This window comes from Paramisgurnus dabryanus, chromosome 3 (assembly GCF_030506205.2).
Source record: "Paramisgurnus dabryanus chromosome 3, PD_genome_1.1, whole genome shotgun sequence".
Taxonomy (NCBI): Eukaryota; Metazoa; Chordata; class Actinopteri; order Cypriniformes; family Cobitidae; genus Paramisgurnus; species Paramisgurnus dabryanus.
In genome coordinates, this window is record NC_133339.1 from 19,043,553 (window position 1) to 19,065,181 (window position 21,629).

The window sequence follows — 21,629 nt, forward strand, 5'->3', positions numbered from 1 at the left end:
ATTATACGTTCGTCAAATACTTGGCCGGCCTCAGGCCATTCAGAAATACCGGTTTGTTTGCAGAATCCATTAAGAATAAAAAAATGCTCATTTACAAAAAAAAAAACATGTCAGATGCACTTAGAGTTTTTTTTGTTGTTGCATCTGAGTTGTTCATGTGTTGGCTTATATAACTATACATTTTCTTAAACCTTATGTGTTTTTGTCTCACAGATTTTGGCTCCTTGTTCGACCTGGAACAGGATCTCCCCGACGAACTCATAAACTCCTCCGATCTGGGCCTTCCCAATGGAGTGGACTCCGGCCACTTACACACCAGTCTGGGTGGAGGAGGGACATTGGGATCTCTGGGTGGCTCAAGCCAGGACACTGCTGCCAAACACAAGCACTTGTCTGAGCTCCTGCGCCCTGGCGCCCCTTCGTCCACCTCCACGGCTACTGGCAACCCCGGCAACACGCCCTCCCTTGGGATGATGGGAGGACTGGGTGGCACCCCCATTGCCCAGGGTCTCGGTGGCCCTCAGCAGCAGCAGCCTGGCATGATGCCACAAGCTGGCATGGTGGCTGGACTGAACCGTAGTATGATGGGAGCCCATAAAGGGAATGGACAACCGCAGAGCATGATGGGAGGGCAGGTGATGAACGGTGCGCCCAGAATGGGCTACGGCAATGTGAACATGAATGCAGGTGTGGCTGGTAATGGAAACATGCTGCCGGATTCCCTGCACCAGCAAAATGCAGGGCAGCAGATGGCACAGGCGGCTCTAAGGCCACAGCAACCAGGAGCCGTGAATAAGGTAACGCACAGGGCCTTTTTACAAATCAGGGTGTCAGATCAATAATGATAAAAGTGGTATCTTTGTCTTATGGTACCACTGCACTCAAAATAGTTGCAGTAAATCCATTTGAGAAGGATTAAATGTGCAAATTTGACATTAGTCAGAGTAGTCACCATTTTTAGGGCCATGGTGGGTAGAAGAAGACCATGTTAATGCTATCCTCTGTCTGAGTCTGTTATTCAGTGAACAAATAATAAAGCATGGATGCAGAAAAGATCACTTGTTACATTAGATAGTATAACAAATCAAACTGCAAATATACTCTTGACGGTAAGGTTCACATAGGATGAGAATAATGTCTACATCGGTATGGTCTGGTATGCCCCTCCTTCTTTGAAGAATAGATGGGATCAGACATAAGCTTTCCAAACAGCTTGCATTATGTGCAAATGCATAATTTTTAATAAGGAAACCCAATGAAAATTTAAATTTTGTTTTATAAAGGTGATTAGGACAATTCATATCTTTGTAATTTTGGGATAAATGGGGATGTACGGTAAATCTATCTGTATTTTCTACAAAGTAAACAAAATGTTTACATATAAGTCCAAGTGTGAGATGTAAGATGTCACAATCACTTTTATTAAAACAGCGTATTATTAAAATAAGTCAAAAACTGGATTTCTACCTGTTTGAAAATATACTGCTGCACAACAAATACGGCCCAGCCCTAGTATCATCTCGGATGAGGCTTTGACTTGCATGTAAACATTAATTACATTTTGTAGAAAATACCAAGATTTTATTGCATATTACCATTTATAATAAACAATACAGAGATGTGGTCAATAAGATTAGGTTCACATACTGATGTTGTGCATAGGAAAAATAAAACAGCACAAATCAAGTAGGTTGACCACTGGGTTGTTTGGTATGTTGTGCATGTTTGTATTTATTTATTAGTTGTATTTTTATTGGTGGGGCTCTTTTGGTTTTTCATGTCATTACTTTTTTAACCAACTGCCAACATTACAGTGTCTGCTGAAAAATGTTTGCTTCCATGCATTCTGTCAACGGTTGCCTGCGTTTTACTTTTATCTTTTAAATCAAAGCCCCATGAGATGAAACTCAGTTTTGTAGCTTTTACGCGGTTTGTTATCTTTGAGGCCACTGATGTGCAAACGCAGTCCTTAAAGTTGCCAACATAATTGGTAGCATTTAGAATGTACAGGGCCAAAATATGAACCCCCTTTTTCTCATAGGTGCATTTTGACATAGTTATGTCCAATCATTTGGCTAAAGGGAGTAATGTTCTTTGCACATTGACTACAAAATACTTGTCCAAACTCTTTGCACATTAAAAAATAAATGCCGACCTCATGTTGTGTCAATCACGTTTACACACTTCCTCTTTATGAACCTTCATCTGTCATAAACATCATGGATCAGATTAGATTTTCTGCATAACAAACTGCAACTATTAATCACGTGTCCCATTCAAAATGCCTCTGAAATTGATTCAGAATCGATTTTGAGTCGATTCTGTGTTTCATGCACAGCTTGTGCTGTTTTCTACGGCATTTGGTCAGTAGGAAGTCCTTATCAATCTAAAGTCATTATGAATCGGAGTCATTTATAACGTGCATTTAAAAAGCAACACTCGTCAAACACAATCATTCAAAATATTCTTTATCATCATGAAAATACTTGAAACAATTTGAAGAACAGTGATATAAATATTCCTATAGACATTTCCTGGAATAGCGTTTGTAATGCTACTTCTTCTGTGGCACAAAGGGAGTTTCTGCATGAGAGCGCCCCCTAACTTTAGGATGTACTTTAGGGGTTTCGCAGTAATTTTAAAGTTCATTCATGGAGAAAACGCGCATTTGCGTGATTAATCGTTACAGCCCTGTAACAACGAACGCCAAAATCATTAATAGCATCTGATAAGTTGAGTCACTTCGTCTTGCAGCACAAAATATAACAGACAAAGTGGGGAATACAAAAAGGGCGCAATAGAAAAGATAGAAAGTACCATCAATATTAGGTATGGTATCCCGCACTCAAAATGTGACCTATTCATTTAACTCATTTAGGCTCGCACTTCTACGATTTCATGACAATAATTTGAAACAATGAGTAAAAAGCAAAAGTATCGGAAACTTTTATATATCGATTTCGGCAGATTGTAAGTAATTGAATGTTGGTATAGAGACAGAATTTGGGTGTTGTTGAATCCTTAAAGGTGCCATAGAATAAAAAAAACTGTATTTACCATAGGCATAGATGAATAATAGGAGCTCTGTACATGGTAATGACATATCGTGAGCCTTAAATGCAATTGTTTCCTCCAATGTAAACATTGTGCATGTAAAAAACAGTGCTGAAAAACAGTCCAATCTCAACATAACACCAACTGTGATGTCACAGTCGAGATGTACGCCCCCAACATTAAATTACACATTAAAAGAATTAAAAAGTTGTCAAAATGCTAAAAACAAAGTTGTGACTGCTGAGTTAGCGCTACATGCTAATTAATGCTATATGCTAACATTTATCCTGAAGTTCTATTAAGAAGACACGCCAAAAAGTTGTGTCTTGAAGCATTTACACTAGGGATGTCCCGATCCGATCACGTGATCGGAAATCGGCCCCGATCACGTGGTTTCAGACTCGATCGGAATCGGACGTTACCTCCCGATCAGGACTCGGATACATATGCAGGGTTTAAAATCCATTAAGTTCTCGCTCTGCTCCCTCCGCGCCACGCCAGTGTACGCGCTGCGCTGGTGCGTGTGAACTGAAGAGAATAGGCTTGTTTGACTTCATCCGGCTGCCGGTTCTTGTGGTGCTGCATGACGTCAAAGTTCCGCGAGAACGATTTAAAAGCAAACTCCTCCGTATGATTTCGCGGATCACTCTCGCGGTAGTTTGACGTCACCCGGCTGTCGATTTTTGCGGCGCCGCATGAAGTCGAACAAGCCTATTGACGTGCTTTCATTCATAGGCTTCACACTCGTGCGTGCAAGGAACCCACGACAAAACCGCGTTTTTACCGCTCATTTAAACGACGCGTTGATCGTTATTGTCAACATGTGCTCAGACGCAGTTCCGCGTCTCACTCAGAACCGCAAGAACGCGCATTCGCGCAGGATCATTTGACATTACTGTAGAGATGAGAGAGAGAGAGAAAGAGAGGTAAGAATGGTGCCCATGTCGAAAAAACTTAATATAAGTCTAGAAACAAAGTATTAAAGTATGTATAGCCATGTCACTCATCTCATTACAAAATGTTAACTAGATAACTGGATACAACTGATTGTATAGTTAAATAAAATAATGTATTTTGATTATACAAATGAATCACGACCTAACTATAGGTATTTTATAACTAACTGCTGACCAGCTTAGGGAATCTCTATGGCTAATTTATAAGATATATTGCTGAATCAGTATGTTGTTTTTCTTGTTAATTGAGTCTTTTTGGGTAGCCTATCTTATGCCTAGAATGAGTCAAGGAGGTTAAGTCTTATAACTTCATTCAAAGTTTGATCAATTGTGCATAATGACATGTGCACCAAATGCATATAGGGTGTCAGACTCATAGATTTGCATAATTTAAAGTTCAGGTTTTAAAGTTTGGGTCAACATGTGGCACAGCTTTAAAACTGAAACTTATAAAATCCTATCAGAGATACAAAATGTCATTGAAACACACCCAGTGGCTTTGCTTTCATCAGGATTAAACATGTTACCCCTCGAACCCTCCCTCCCAACAGAGCCTCCCCACAAAACAAACCCCAATTTAACCCCTGAACATATATAGTATATATTCATTTTTTTTTTAACACATCTGTAGTTATGCGCTGGCACAGAGTTAGACTCATGACATAAGGAACATCCTGGACTGGTTCTGTTTTTTCGCTCTTCTTTATTCTTTTTTTTAATGTATTATAAAAGTATCGGATCGGGACTCGGTATCGGCAGATACTCAAAATCAAATGACTCGGACTCAGACTCGAGGGCAAAAAAACCTGATCGGGACATCCCTAATTTACACACCTGTCACTTGGTTGTGCTCAGATTTTTGTTAGCTGCTTCAGGGAGCCTTATATTAGATATTAAAGGTCAAGCGAAAAGTTCGCCTTTTAAAGGCTAAGATCTCTCCACACTTTCAGCAGTAACAACATAAACAAGCGGCTTTCGTGGAAAACACGTAACTTCCGGTTAACTCGCTAATAATCAATAACAATAAAGTAGTTTATTTATATAACAAGCATAATAAACAACACCTAGATTACCTAGGAAACCAAAACGTTTGTTATTTTCAACAAGGTATTTGTTCAAGAGTTCAGTTTAGCAACTAGTCAGACCATTAAACAAACAGAAACTGGAAGTAAAGATCCGACCAGATGCATAATCGCTTAACCACACTTGCGTCCAATGAAACCGTCTATAAATTGCATTAAAACGGTTGTATGATGGTTTTTTCATGACTAAATAAGAGAAAAAAACATTTTAGTTGATCTAACGATGATTGGATGTGTTTGTAAAATATTACAGTACTAAAATCTGCTTCATTAAAAATACTCAAAAAACATTTTGTTTTGCTAGAAAATATTGTAGCTTTAATCCTAGACTTAGCAATAATGCATGAAGATCTGCATGTGTTTGTCTGTATTGTGGATTCTCTTCAGTTAGGATGATAAATTCAACAACATTCACATCGGTTTGTAAAACCTTCAGCTCATTTATACGAGGAACTGGGCGCACCATTTTGTTGATTCACAGGCTATTGCGCAACCTCGACCTGGAAATGGGCAGGAAAAAGAATGAGATTTCGATTTAGTCTTTGTTTTGCTGGGTGCTTGTAAATAGTGGGAAATGTTTAACAGTTGTTTAAAGTTTATTTTAGGAATTGATACCGCAGTGACCTTGACGTTATTTTTATATGTATGATGTGACTTAACCAAAGGGACGTATGTGTAAAATGTTTTAATTGCAGCGAGCACTTATATGTGACGAATGTATCTGACTTCATTATTGTCGTTTATATTGACTGAAATATTTGCAGCTACTTTTTTTGTTTGTTTGTTTGTTGTTAATATGCTTTCAGCTCTTTCATTTTGGCTTCTAGTTGCTGGTTGGTGAATCTCCCCAGATTGGCTCGTATGATTGAAATACGAATGGTCTCATTTTAGTTTCTTTCTCTCTCAGATGGGAATCATGGGGGCCCCAGGTCCCTATGGCGGTTCATATGGTCAGTGTGGAGGACAGTCCTTGGGACCTCAGCTCCAAAATAAAGCAGCTCAACCTAACAGCATTAACCAGTTCAACATGGACAAGAAACCTCAGCTTGGACAGAACATGGGCGGCATGGTGAGAGAGCTTTAGTCTAGATGTCACATTAACCTCCATTCACCCTCGCTGACCATCTCTCACTAAATAAATTTGACTTTTTACATGCGTTTTGGTTATTTACATGATTTTTGCCCACTGAAAAGTGTAGATGTATCTTTCACCTGACCCATGCTGACCAGACAATTTTTTTTAATCTAAAACAGAGCTCAGGTGTGGTGGGCGGTGTATCTGGGCCAGGTGGGACGACGGGGCCCCCAGCAGCTGACCCCGAGAAACGAAAACTCATCCAACAGCAGCTGGTGCTGTTACTGCACGCTCACAAGTGCCATCGCAGAGAGCAAACCAACGGAGAGGTCCGTCAGTGTAACCTGCCCCACTGCAGAACCATGAAGAATGTCCTTAATCACATGACGCACTGTCAGGCTGGCAAATCATGCCAGGGTGGGTAGAGCCATTCACTTTTATTGTATTGTCCCTCTTCCTGTACAAGGAAAAAAAACTTTATTCGTACATATTTTACAAATGGCAAATGAAACGGCTTACTAAAGTGTTTGCATTTTCCTGTAGTGGCTCACTGCGCATCCTCCAGGCAGATCATCTCTCACTGGAAGAACTGCACACGGCACGACTGTCCCGTGTGTTTGCCGCTCAAGAGCGCCGGGGACAAACGAAACCAGCAATGTAAGTTAACACACTTAACACCTGTAAGCAGCATGTATAGATAGACTAATTTCGAATAGACGTCAAAGCTACGTCACTGCAAGCTGTGCGCGCAATGTGGTTGCAGAAAAACATTGGAAATGAATTAGACACGAGTGAAACGAGCAAGATAACTCACTAGAAAATGTCCTGTTGGGCTGTTTAGTGTCAGAATAAGAATGCCAAAAAAGATGGCTTTCATTTTTATAGAATACCATCGTCAAAGACATCATTTGAAGATAAACGTAGGTGTTTGTGTTTGCAATAAGCCCTTAAACGGACAGACTGGAGTGATGAAATCATATGGAAATTTATTAATAAGAAGAATAGAAAATAAGTATAGAAGATGTCCGGTGTTCTGTGGAAGTCTGTTTCCTCCGTGTATTTCTTATAGCGTTTTTATCACGTTATGTTTATAATTTTTTTAGAATAAATGTTTTTTATACTTAAAAAGCATATATACAAAAAAATTATATTTCATAAATTTCTATTATTTCTTTTTATTTCCTCTTAGCTTATGTCTTCTTCCTGTTTGTTCTAAAATTATTATGTTTACATACTTAATAAATATATAAATATAGCCCCCCCCACACACATGATGTAAAGTGTTATTTATATATAAACAGGCCTTTTTAATTTGTGTGTAAACATAATACTCTTATAATAGTTTTAGAACAAACACGTAGGCTATAAATATAAGGAAGAATTAATAGAAAACAGGAAAATGATGAAATATTTAATAAACGTTATTATATAGAATACATGATAGTATTGCTGTATATGTACTTTAGCAATTCAGACTTGAAAAAATAATTGATTTAGCAAAAAAGAACAATACATATAAATTACATACATGCATACCAGTAGCCAAGCCATTTAAACTTTTTATTTATCTTAAAAATAAACGCAACGCGATTAAAACGCTATAAGAAACATTGCACTAAAGGGAAACATAGTGGAATCAGACTTCGACAGAACACCGGATCCATAAAATCACGGTTTAATGCTAAAACACTTCTCACCGCTACTGCGGAGCAGTCCCTTTCTGCAACCAGTTTGGCTCCGCCCACAAAAACGTCATCTCTGTTTGCAAACACGAAATTTGTCTATAGGTGTTACCGACTTCTTTGACCCCCCATTTGATTCACTGTGCAAATGCAACAAGGTTGTGTCTCAGTCTGTCATGTTCTGTTTGTATCAGTCATTTATGCATTTCTCTCTTTAGCTCTGTTGGCAGGAGCTGGTATGAGCATGGGTGGCCCATTAGGTGTGTCTTTACCTGGTGGCCAGCCTTCAGCCCCAAATCTGAACCCGCCCAGTCAGATTGACCCAAGCTCCATTGAAAGGGCGTACGCTGCGCTTGGGCTCACGTACCAGGGCAATCAAGCAGCCAATCAGAATCAACAGACCTCTGTGCCAACTCAACCTGGTATTAGGCCACTTAATAATATGGGTACGTGTCTACATTGCCTAAAAAAGACCTTTTATATACTTAAGCATTCACTAAGGCACCAAACACACAGATCAGTATACTGTAGCACATTTTGAATGACACAGATTAATTACACAGTGTGTACATGTATTTTGCACGTAAATTATTCAATTTGACTTGGTTGTGGTGAATCTTACTGTATGTTTAAGAAGTGTCACATGAACAAGAGTACAAAATGTTTTATACCATGCATCCCAGCAGGTGGAAACCCTATGGGAGTGAATGGTGGAGTCGGAGCTCAGATGACAAACCAGCATCCCGGGATGCTTCCAGACGGCATGCTGCACAGAAACATGACAGCTCAGAGGTAATGGACATCACTGGAGCTCAGTGGAGCGGCACCTCATCTGTGCTGCTTCAGTTTGCGGTTTGACACTTTGTAAGGGATAATGGACAGTCAGATGGTCATTTTTGCTAAATAAACCTAGACAGGGGATCAAGTTGGTCTTGTATCCACCTAAAGGGGTTTGCTTGTTATACTACTCATTCATGCATTTACATACAAGTAAGCAATTGCACATAAAATATTGATTTGTGATTAGTCCCCCTGTAGTCGATAATTTTAGCATATAAAGCTTATCTTTGATAATCAAAATGTTTTTTTCAAACTTAAATAGTGTGTATGTTTTATAGTGGACTCTCCTATCTTAACATTTTTCTTGCGCATGTGCTGTTGTTCGCGTACTGTCTGCATGGTCTCAAAAATTGGGCTGCATGCGGATGGGGTGTGCGTACGACCGGTGACCCTCCTGATGATGAAATTGCTTCATACGGGCGGCGCGCAGATGGCTGGAAAATACTTTAGGCTTAACTCTACCCTTAACCATTGATATGCAAATTAGTCCTTGCCCACACTCAGTCACAATACCTCAGACTTCCTTATCAGCTGTGTCCTAATTCGAAGGCTGGGTCTTTCGAAGGAGGCATCTTCGAAATCGAGGACTCGTTCATAAGAGAACTGAAATGAGATGGTCCAGCCTTTCCGGGATCCATAAGTTGCGCCACCTGCTGTACGCACCCACCCTCTGTCTGCTGGACACAGCGGAGATTTTTCTGACTTATTTAAAATAAATATAGAACTAAAAAAAATATTACTTTTATTTTTTAGGAAATATGAAGCGTTAATGTAGATTTTAATTAATCAACCTTAGAAACATACGCAACAAATGCAGAATAATATTAATAAAAAAAACTTATAATACTGTAACAGTAACAAAACAATTTTCTAAGTGCACACTTTTATTTGACAAAGGTTAAAATAACTGCCGTTATATTAAACTGTTACTGTGTGTTCACACCAGATGTGGAAGAGGCGGCAAAAACGCGCTATTTGCGCGTAGTTGTACGCTTGAACATTTTGAGTTTTTGCTTCATTCGCGCGTGAAATTCTAGTCATTCGAGACATTCACGCATAGATTTGCGTCATGGGATGGGCTTATATAGCTCAAGTTGAGTAAACTTACAAGATTTCGACATCCTCACTCACTTTCGTATAGCGATGATGATCGTCCTGCCTTGTTTTGTTTTTCTACCTCCGCTCGCTTTCTTTAATCACGTCACTGCTTGAACAAGCTCCTAATTGTTGGATTTTGGTGCCGAGTTAACCAAAGTTCAATTTTTTCAACCATTTGCGCCGCGCCATTTGCTCTTACTGCCCCACAGGATGCCTATTCGCAACTTTGCATTGACTTAAAAATGTAAATCACCCACTTTAAAAACTTGATTTTCACCACAGGGAGACTAAGGGTTGGTTTCCCAGACAGGGATTAGTCTAGTCCTACACTAAAATTAACCCAAGAGCTGTTCAAGCTGAAATCAACTTGCACTGACATATCTTAAAATACTTTAGTGTGCTTTAAAATGCACTAAGGTAATGTTATATTTCCTAATTAAACTAAGATCTAGTCCTGGCTTAAGCTAATCCCTGTCCAGAAAACCACTCCTAAATGTTTTAGTAGTTATTACTTTGATGTGTACCACTTAGTGTCATGAACCCCCCTGTTTCAGCAGTGCTTTTTTGGAAAAACTTTCCAAAAACAGGTGTTTTTAACTGCGAGAGAAAAGGTGGAGAGTGCATAAAAAGGGAGTTCCATTAAAGGGTCATGAAGGTCAACAACGCATTATTTGAGATGTTAACAGATATACGTGTTGCACATCACTAAAAACAGTTATAACTGTCACAAATTATATTACTAAGGGATTTTTGGGAGCATTTTGTTTTTTCAGTTTGGAAAGTTAAGTTGCACAGTACGAATGCATGTCACTAAGGCATTATCCATGAAAAAAAGACTATAAAGATCTAAAATTGATAGACGTGATAAATTTTGGAGCCAGACCGTGTGTTCCACTTTTAACGGCACTGCGGAGACCGATTGCCGAAAGACATCAATATCGTGTGAGCAGACAACTCCACATGCTTTCGAATCACTCTTTTCAGTACTTTGATGTAATAAATGGCCGATCTGATCAGCGCCGTTTGAAGTCGAACACAACTATGATCATATGCAGTCAGGAGCAATGATGTGGAAGCACGGAAGATGCAGGGATAGGGCGGCGCATGTGCTTACTGCATTCACTGCAAAATGCTGTAAAACGTTTTTATGTGTGTTTTTTCAATTAATATACACAGTATACAGAATAAAACGTTTTTCTTTTTTGAGCAATAGGGATGGTGCCCCCCTGTGAGTTGGTGCCCTACGCAAACTGCGTAGTCTGCGTATAGGGAGCGGCAGTACTGACGCTTCATCTGGTTCGTCTTCACGTTCTCCTGTTGGCACGTGAGGGTCCAAAGGTTCAAACTGATAAGGCAGTGGACCTGGACTGTCATCGTTCTGATCACAGTGTGATTCAGGGGATTTTGGTGGGGGGGAGTCCTCTGCTTCCTCATTGCTCTCAGTACCACTGTAGCTGCTGCTCTCGGCATCGCTGTCCATCTCACCAATGTCGGTGTTTACATTGTCGGTGAACAAATTAGCAGTATTTATTCACTTAATGAAACTCCCCTTTTATGCAATCCAACATTAACACAGCCCCTTTTCTGAAAGTTTTGTGAAAAAGCATTGCTGAACCGGGGGTTTCATGCCACTTTAACTCTTTCCCTGCCAGCGTTTTTTTTTCTTTTAAGTTGCCAGTCAGCGCCAGCATTTTTTTTTATGAGTTTCATCCTACCTTAATTTGTTCTCTTTTATCACCTCTTAAATATAACCATATTTGGGTATATAGGTTTCTTAAAAAAAAAAAAAAATTTGAGCAAAAAGATGAGATAATTGCATTTTGGAAGGACTTTTGATAAAGATCAGATTCAGAGTGATGAGTAACACATGGATGGAGTTCTTACTGTTTGCCCTAAGGGGTTGCTTAAGGGTTATAGCGGAAATGTGGATTGCCGGAAAAATTCGTCATTGGCAGGAAAGCGTTTTCTCTTGGCGGGGAAAAAGTTAAGTGAATACATACAGCTAATTTGAACACCAACAGTGTAAACACACACATTGGTGGGATGGACAACGATTACAGCTATTACGATTTAAATGATGTGCGACACGATCTGTTAAGATCTCAAAAAAATGAGTTTGTGACCTTCATGACCTTTTAAGTAGCACCGGTAAAAAAAGTCCCGGATGAGCAGTCCGTTGCCTTAGATATGCAGTGGTTATGGTAAAATATCAGAATTAAGTATATTATTGGTCATGTTATGTAATGACACGAGTAAGCACACTGGTCTTTCTTTCTGTCCCTCTTAGTCTGATGAATGATACTTCAAGTCTTGGTAATATGGGGTGCACTGCGACAGCCGCACCTCCGTCTGCGGGAATGAGAAAAGGCTGGCATGAAGACATCACACAAGACCTCCGGAATCACCTCGTGCACAAACTGTGAGTAACGCACACACACAAACACACGGGGATGCAGATGTTTGCAGGAACTACAATGCCAAACTGTCTATTCCTCTTTTTCCCATATGTATGGTGTGTGTGAGTAGAGTGCAGGCTATCTTCCCAACTCCAGACCCTGCAGCACTGAAGGATCGGCGAATGGAGAATCTTGTAGCTTATGCGCGCAAAGTGGAGGGCGATATGTATGAATCTGCCAACAGCAGGGTGAGAAGACATACATCTATAGTATGCAATTTTAATAGAGAATGTATTAAAAACAGATTATTTACTTGCTAAACAAAAAACATGTTTACTCTACTAATAATATGGATTATACTCCAGGCTTTAGGCATTTATTTTAGATAGAGAGATGCTTAAGAGCATTTGTTTCTTCCAGGCCGAGTATTACCACTTGTTGGCGGAAAAGATTTATAAGATCCAGAAGGAGCTGGAGGAGAAGAGGAGAACCAGGCTGCAGAAACAGGGCATGGTGCCTTCTCAACCTGGCATGCCCAACAGTGCCCTACCTCAAGCATCAACCAGGATGGATCAGACACAGCCACCCAGTACGTACCTACACCATATTTGTATACAGTCCCTAACAGGGTTTAGATTAAGCAACTACTAGGCATTGGTTTACAAAACCTTACAAAAACATCACTGGTGTGAATCTTGTCAAAATATATCAGTGCAATTATTTTGTCTCAAATTGAGACAAAATAATGGCACTTATTTATTTTAAGAGATGTCAGTGCAAGCTGTTTTTAGTTAGGATAGGTCAAACAAGGATTTAAGTATCGGACTAGACTTAAGCACTGTCCCAGAAACCGCCCCTTAATGTTACAACAAACTTTAAAGGCAAGGCGAACGGTTTTTGAAGACCGCTTTGGAAAAGGGAGTCGGACTGAGTACCAAAACACACTTGTAGCCAATCAGCAGTAAGGCACGTGTCTACAAACCGACATCGTTGCCTGGGTTGCTTATGTGTGGGGCGGGTCTTTCAAAAGAAGGTCCAGATTCTATTGGGGTGGGGCTTGTTTGTTTAGGTGATTTCAAATGTCAACATTGGCTTTCAGAGATCGTGCACCCCGCCTTTACGAAGCAGTTTTCATTTTGTTAGTACTCTATACTCAGCATTATGTACTACAAATATTGTTGGTTATTAGGTCAAATAGTTTGTTAGTTACTTTAGTTAAAAGCTCCCACTAAATGAAAAACCTGTCGTTATGTGATAATTACACCTGCAACAATTGAATTCATACAAATTTGTTACTAAAATCACCCTTAATTGTACTAAAAATTTTAATAAAATCACTTATGAACATTTTGAATTCAGAACTGCAACTGCAGTTGACCCCTTCTTTTTGTACTTTATTTAATGTAGTGACATTCATTTTTTTTGCCCATTATAAATTTAACTCAAACACACAGCTGTAATCGCATGAATGCTGTTTGTTTTTAATAGATGCTATTATAAATTAAACTCTTTTATAGATGGACCCCTTTCAGATTCATCCCTAGCTCAACCCCCTGCACCCAGCCAGATGGTCAACCGAATGCAGAATCCTGCAGGTATGAAACACTCATTAAATGGATTCTAGTTAAAGCACAGATTTGTGGAGCACATGTGTAAATACATTTTGTGTTATCCTCACCTGTGCAGGTATGAATCAGTTTGCTCAAGTGGGAATGCAGCAGCCAATGGGTCAAAGGGCAACACCGACTCTATCAATGGGAGCAAATCTCAATCAGGTAACAACTCAACTTAACTTGTGGTTTACAGTTGCCACAAAATGTGTTATGTTTAATTGGCATCTTCTGTGTTATAGATGAGTATGCAGGGAGCACCTCGTATGGCTCAGCCCAACGTAACCCAGATACAAAACCAGTACATGCAGAACCAGTTTCCAGGCACGGGTGCCGGACTAGGCCAGAGTGCGGCTGGCCTAAACCAGCCTGCAGGACAGGCAACCATCCCACAGGTCAGCTAATGTTACACATTGACCATTTTTTTTTATACTTTAATAACAATATGATTATATAGTGTTTAAATATTATAAATACTGTTTAAACAAAATGGTAGGGAAGCTCTTTCTCTTTTTTTTCTCTCTTAAACACGGCTGTGATTCTATCTCAATTTATATTTATATATCACTTTTCACAAATGGTAATTGTTTCAAAGCAGCTTTACATTAACTCTTTCCCCGCCATTGACGAGATATCTGGTCAATTAAGAGAAAACGCTTCCCCGCCAATGACGAGATTTTCCGTCTTTCCGCAATAAAGAAGAACATTTTCTGGAAGGCATTAAACTTTGGTGAAAATCATGAAAAACGCTGGCGCTGGCTGGCAACTTTTTTTAAAACGCTGGCGGTGAAAGAGTTAATAGAAGCAGTGAAAAGCACAGAGAATCGACAGATAGCATAACATAATACATGATAGCATAAGCAGCTAAATTTGCTGCGGCTATGAATCAACATTATAAGAGATTGTATTTCTAATGTAACGTATAGAAGAGGGTGCTAAGTTAAGCCAAAGAAGACTGACTCCCCGAGTTGAAAAACCCCCTAGGAGAAAAAAACCCCAGACTATCTTGGGGGACAGAACAAATTCCTCCTTTTAAAAGTCAAACATAGGAGCGTAAGTTGTGGTTTGTGTCGAGTTATTTAGTATACAAACAATGCGTCTTATTCAATAACAATCGTATACACATTTTTGCACATTTGAACATTACATTAAAAATTTCCGCTAATTCACTATGCACAAAAATTCGTTCTTAAACTCATTAAAATAATATTTATATGATTTTACCAGAGACAATAATCTTTAGGGCTGTGCAATATTGAAGGGAAAAATGCAAGCTGATATTCGATACAGTGTTGTTGTTTTTCTAAAATCAGTTTAAATTGTATACAAGTAATATTTAAAAAAAATTACAAAACCAACTTATGCATTATAATTCTGGGTAAAGAAAGCATCACATCAACTTCTGAAAGTGAACAGCCATGTTTTACTGTTGCATATAACAAATCAACATTCTGTAAATAAACACGTAGGAATAGTTGCGCAAAAGCACGTATATCCCAACTAACATCCGCGTACATATATCTAAAATGAAAAAGACAGGACGCCTAGAAAAAAGTGATTGACATTTGAACTTCTCATTACATTTACAATATGTGAATCTTATAGGGATTTAAAAAGTGAGTCATCACGTGCATCTTCTTTATTTGTGTATGCATAATATAATACAAAAGATGCGTAAATATTATATATTAGTGATATATTATGTATGTTGTAATTGTAGTATTTAATCATTTACCACACATAGGGGTGGGCCGGTTTGTATTTTTTTTTACCGCGGTCGGTAATCAACAAATTCCTGCGGTTTATTGGCAAGACAACGAGTTAAATAACATGATTTATTTATCTTCAATACAAAACACGTGCAAATTACTTAAGGAACACGTAAAGTGAATATTATTTCCTTCCACATTTCTTCAGTTTCAACATTCAACAACTTGAACAATTAATATTATCAGTTAAAAAAAATTTTTAACGCATTGTGCGTGTCCACATGTCCTACAGACATTTGGCAATTTTTTATCCTTAATTTGTGAATAGCCTGTAAATGACGCGAATTATTCCTGCCCTGATGGTCTGGTAAAATAAACATTTGTATGAGAAATCACTTGTACTGCATATGTGTCCGTGCTTGAGTATAGCTGGGAAGCTGCACTGAGACTCGTGTGTGTGCGCAAGATGACGCGGTCCGTCTGTCTCGCGCGCGCCTGGGCGGTCCGCCTCTGTTGCACGTGCTCGGACAGTACACTTCTGTTCTCGACCCTCACCTAAACATCTGTCTTTTTCCACAAACAGAGAAAGAAGACGCAAAAGCAAAACCTTTTGAAATGTGTCCTGCTTTAGAAATGGCCACTGCTGTAGGCTAGATGAAAAAAGAGACAATCTAATCTCTTTGGATATTAATCCTCGGACTGATCGCGTGCTCTTTATGTTGCGTGAAAATTTGATAATGTATGAAACCTGATTCTGTTGTTGATCTGTTGCGGTTGTTTGCACGGTCAAATTAGATAAAATGTTTGTATTACTTTTAACGAGTGACAGACAACGTCACCTGTATTTCTACTCGATGACAATTTAATATTAAAATCATATCAGTTAATGTTCAGTTAACAAGTTGCGGTTGTTAACAAGTTGCAGTTGTTAACAAGCTGCGTCTATAACATCCCCACATATACACACAAGTGCAGACCAATGTTTCAAGTTTGTTTGTTTTTTGCGGTTATGACGGTGAGGAGCTCAGACCCGCGGCATGGGTCACGTGACCGCGGTATGGCGGTAATCCGGTTTCCGCCCCAGGCCTAACCACACATATGCAATAATCACATACATTATAAGTTGTTCTTGCATTTTTTGGTACATTTGGAAGACATTTTTGTTTTTGGTAAAGGGGACATTTCACATCTTTTTAAGATGTCAAATAAATATTTGATGTTCCCAAAGTACGTATGTGAAGTTCTAGCTCAAAATAATTCACAGATAATTTATTATAGCATGTAGTCACTTTGTAGGAGTGAGCAAAATGTGCCGTTTTGGGTGTGTCCTTTAAAATGCAAATGAGCTGATATCTGCACTAAATTGCAGTGCCGTGGTTGGATAGTGCAGATTAAGGGGCGGTATTATATCCTTCTGACATCACAAGGGGAGCCATATTACCAAAACTAAGTTACTGGGTTGATGTTTTTCACGTTTTCTAGGTTGGGGACCCTATTATAGCACTTAAACATGGAAAAGTCAGATTTTCATGATATGTCCCCTTTAAATCATGATTAGTTTGTGAGAGTCTGTACGCACATTTCACACACAAATTTGCGTGTACGCATGCTTGGTTAATGAAACCCATGGTTTTGTTCTAAATTAAATATAATGCTGAGTTTACACCAAACGCGGTTTGGGCGTCAAAATCGCGTCTACCGCGCGTGGTTTGCCGCTTGAACAATTTGGATGCATTCGCGCGTGTAGAGCGGAGTAGACGCGCGGAAAAAGCAAGCATTTGACGCGCGTCCGAAGCAAAATCCGCTTCTTGTGGGAGGGGCAACTGCTGTGCGAGTGTCTGTTTTGTAAGATGACTGATGTTACTTGTGCATTTATCAAGAGAGTTACCAGTTTTGTATTGGGTAACCTTACTATGGGGAAAAATAAACGGCGCGGGTAGATAAACGTCACGTGACTCAAAAGTGAAGCGTGTATTACAACTTACCAAGTTGCCCAAAGTCCTTACTGACACTCTTCCAAGCGAGGTCCTTTTTATTCCTGTCTCCACTATAGAAATAACAACTTGTGTCATATAGCTTCGAGTGACTGCTTGAGTGAGTGACTCCGGGTGGGGCTGCCACCACAGCAGCAAGCAGGCTCCTGATTGGTTAACGCGGCGCGAAATTCCGCCAAAGTTCAAATTTTTCAACTCGGGCGTCAGCCGCAAATTCGCGTGAACCGCAAGATGCACAAAAAGCACCATTCGCGCTTACCGCGCGTACCGCGCACAACGCTCAATTCGCGCCTTTCGCCCGAGCTTCACGCGCGAAAGAGGCGGAAACGCGTCTTCCGCGCCGCGCCGAACGCCTCTTCCGCGGGACCTCCTGACGCGCGTCAACGCGTCTTCACATTGACTTAACATTGAAATCACTCGCGCTTCACGCCCTTACCGCGGTCGGTGTAAATGCAGCATAAGTGATATAGCTAAAAATGTATACTTTTAAAAATTTACATTTTTATCTGCTTTGTAAGTTTTAGATGTTTGGTTTTAAATGTATTAAATGGACCCTCATTTCATTTCACCCAGAATTAAAATATGTAATGTAAATGTACTCATGTTGTACCAAACCTGTATGATTTACTATTTCCCTGAGCTGCTTGTCTTTCATACAGTAAAAGAAGTAAATTTTTAATTATTTGCTAAATAACTTGCTATGGTAAACATTGGTATTGTGCGTTGAAGAGCAGGCTCTGATTTGCTTTGCTAGAAAAATTCCTTTCACATTTTAAATACCTGATGCATCATCTAGTCCTAGTAAAATACTACCACTAGAATTCACTCTTAATGTGTTCATTTTTGTCTTATTTGTAGTCACCAAATCAGATGTCGACTCCATCGCTGAGTGTCAGTAATCCTGTAGCTTCGTCCCAGCCTGCAGTCTCGGGCCCCGGAAGCGCTGTCGGCCCTCAGGGGCCTCCGTCCAACTTACCCCTACCCTCTCAACAGGCTGGCTTGCACACGCACTGTCCTCCCTTACGCCAAAACTCCCCGTCTCCTGCACGCAGCCTCACCCCCACCCCTGCCCCGCACCAAACGCCCCCGCAGTTGCCCGGTAACCAGACCCCCCAACCCCACACCCCCACTTCTTCAACCACTATGGCCCCACCGGCAACGCAGCTGCCCCCGGTGGCACAAGGGGTGGGCTCGGAAAAACCCAGTCAGATACCGCAGCCGGCGCACGGAGGCGGAGCTGCTGGAGGCCCTAATACGGGACAGCCATCATCTGTACCTTCCCAGAATGCCCAGGGGCTTTGTGCACACCCACACACTCCTGTGAGTATAATTGTTATGATTTAGGCTTTTGTGCTTGTTGCATTTTCTGGTAAATTTGTTTTTACCAGTTTGTCGCTGTTTAGCATCTGTCTTGTTTCCGTTCCTTATCGGATGTTGTCTTTATTTTTTATTGGTTGGTCCTTCTGGCTCTCGTTTCTTATTTGTTATTGGTCACACACAGTTTAAATTGCAATATTTTTATTTCCTGTATTGTTTTATCATTGGCTGTTCTCTCACTCTGATGCTTGGCCGTTCCTCTTGCCTCTCGTTTTTCATTGGCTGTTCTTCCTCCTCAGCTATCTCAGAAATCGTCTCATACCGCGGACGGTCAGGCATCAACCCCTGCCTCGGTCAGCAGCACTGACCCAAGCTCGCAGCTGACATCATCCGACCCCACCGCCTCAGCTGACCCCAAAACTGAGGTCAAACAGCAGGAAGAGGAGGATGAGAATGACACGGAGGATAAAGCCTCAGGGAAAATGGCTGCCATGCAAAGTGAGATCAAGATGGAGGAGAAACCAGAGGTATAATGATGCTAAGACAGTTTGTTTGAATTTCATCTGTTAACTGAGAGTTTACTCAATCACGAACTTGATTTTGATAGGTCTGCTCTATAAAGAAGGAGGAGCCTGACGGTGATGAATGCAAGACGGAGCCAATGGAAACACTGACCGGGTCAACGGAAGAGGACAAGAAGCCAGAGGTGAAGACTGAGCCAAAAGAGGAAGAGGGAGCAAACAGCACTCCTGCAAACACGCAAAGCAAGAAGAAAGGTGGGCGTTAAATTAACCCTTGCACCTTCATACATTCACTGAACACTTTATAGTTTGATCGTCTTGTGGTTTATTGATTTATATTATTTTATATTGAGTCATGATATTTCACTTTGTTATCAAATGACATTCAATGTCTCTTTCTACGAAAAATATGCTGATCTAATAGCTGTTCCTGTCCATCAATTTGTGGACCATTGCGTTAGCAACCCAAATATCACTGAAAGGCGCTATGGATAAAATCAACTGCCAAATGCATACATGTAAAATGTTACCAAGTTTGTCAACAAAAACCATGTCCATAACTCAATTCTGATTTCTGTGTTTTTTTGTCATCAGTCTTTAAGCCAGACGAGCTCCGCCAGGCTTTAATGCCCACTCTGGAAGCTCTGTACCGGCAGGATCCCGAGTCGCTGCCCTTCCGGCAGCCGGTGGACCCCCAGTTACTGGGAATACCCGTACGTATTCGAACTAGTAACAAAACTAACCTGGTAAGGGCCTGCGCTGACACGCATTACGCTACAAACAACCTAGCGCTTTTCAGTTTTAGCCTCATTAGTCTTTTACCTTTGTTTCCTTCTCTCTCTTCTGTATGCTGCTGTGTGTTTGTGTGTTGACGTGAGAGAGATGTTGCAAGCTTGCTTGTGTAGCGTTTCTGTCAAACAAGTTTGAAGAGACGTGCGTAAATAAGGCAGCACAGGCTATGAACATCTGTTTTATCAGCAAATAGTCAAATTGGTGCCTCAATTAACGAATAAAATATGTTAAGCTGTACACCTGAACGGTGTTTTAACTAATATAACAACAATGAATTATAAAATGTGAAAATAAATCAGTTGCTTAAAATAAAATAGTTTTGCATAACAAATTTGTTAGAAATCTAAAACGCCAAGGTTGCTTGGTGTCCAATAATCGGCTGTTATAGCCTGATGCCTTGTTTCGTAAATCAAATCGTTTTGCTTCACCTTTCTTGCACTTTTTTCCATCTGCCTAAACTCATGTAATTCATCATCACCAAACCTGAGCTGTTATCCATCATAGCTTTATTTTTTTAAATGCATTATTTATATTTTGCCACATAAAAGCCTCTTGCTAAGCTCAGTTGCTGTTATTTTAATCCCAGAGTCAACTAAATTGCAACATAACCAAAACCAGAGATTGACTTAATTGTATCAAGTACCTTTTGGCTTTCATTTTCTTTACTAGTATTCGTCCACAAGTAATTGATGCTAGTCGTTCTCTTGCATTTTAAATCACTCGCTATTTTGGTTATTTTGCTGCATCAGAAACAGTTTGGTTGACTCTGGCTGTATCTGAGGTGTGACAAACAAACATTAAAACCTTTTTGACTTAAAAAAAAAAAAGTTTAAGTAGTTAAATGTTTCTGTCCATCTGGTCCTAGTCTTATATATTACAACTCTTTTTACTGATCACAGATCAGTGTTTGTTTGAAACACCTCTGTCTGTCCTTGCATTGGCGTAGACCCCATTGTATGATATGTAATCTGTGTAAAGGATTAATATGGTTGTGTGAACACAGATAAAGTCAAAATCCTTGTAAGTGTACTGTAATTTTAAAAGATGGGTTTAAGGGTGTTTTCAGACCTGAGCTTTTGTTTCAGAACCTGCTGCGTTTTCTCCCTTGGTTCGGTTAGTTTAGGCATATGTGAACTAGGGATCGACCGATATGGATTTTTGAGTCCCGATACCGATTTTTGTTTCATCAGCCTTAGCTGATGACCGCTACAGGCTGCCGATTTTCTTGAGGCGATATTTGGCGCTGATACTGCTTTTGCTCACTCAATTTACATCATAAAAATGACACGATGATGCCAAATGTTACAAGTGTCAATTTAAAAAAGTAACATTTATTGAACTAAAAAAAAAACAATATTTAAAGGAATAGTCTACCCTTTTGCCATATTAAACTACATTATTACCTCAACTTAGACGAATGAATACATACCTATCTTTTTTCAATGCGTGCTCTGTACAGCGTGTTATGAATGTGTTAGCATTTAGCCTAGCCCCATTCATTCC

At 40.0% G+C, this 21,629-nt stretch overlaps 1 protein-coding gene across 4 annotated transcripts in view; it reads left to right on the forward strand.

Moving 5' to 3' along the window:
- ep300b (E1A binding protein p300 b) overlaps positions 1–21,629 on the forward strand; it is a 45,717-nt gene that overhangs the window by 3,710 nt on the left and 20,378 nt on the right. Inside the window, exons 2-17 of one of the 4 annotated variants that reach the window (XM_065277875.2) lie at positions 214–797; positions 6,000–6,161; positions 6,347–6,584; positions 6,711–6,824; positions 8,068–8,295; positions 8,533–8,641; positions 12,075–12,206; positions 12,314–12,431; positions 12,604–12,772; positions 13,701–13,778; positions 13,870–13,958; positions 14,036–14,188; positions 18,355–18,816; positions 19,113–19,340; positions 19,421–19,589; positions 19,929–20,080. In XM_065277875.2, coding sequence (XP_065133947.2) covers positions 214–797; positions 6,000–6,161; positions 6,347–6,584; positions 6,711–6,824; positions 8,068–8,295; positions 8,533–8,641; positions 12,075–12,206; positions 12,314–12,431; positions 12,604–12,772; positions 13,701–13,778; positions 13,870–13,958; positions 14,036–14,188; positions 18,355–18,816; positions 19,113–19,340; positions 19,421–19,589; positions 19,929–20,080 — 3,185 coding nt within the window. The remainder of the gene's footprint in view (positions 1–213; positions 798–5,999; positions 6,162–6,346; positions 6,585–6,710; positions 6,825–8,067; positions 8,296–8,532; positions 8,642–12,074; positions 12,207–12,313; positions 12,432–12,603; positions 12,773–13,700; positions 13,779–13,869; positions 13,959–14,035; positions 14,189–18,354; positions 18,817–19,112; positions 19,341–19,420; positions 19,590–19,928; positions 20,081–21,629) is intronic. The other 3 variants (XM_065277876.2, XM_073813863.1, XM_073813864.1) reach the window with 3 other exon arrangements.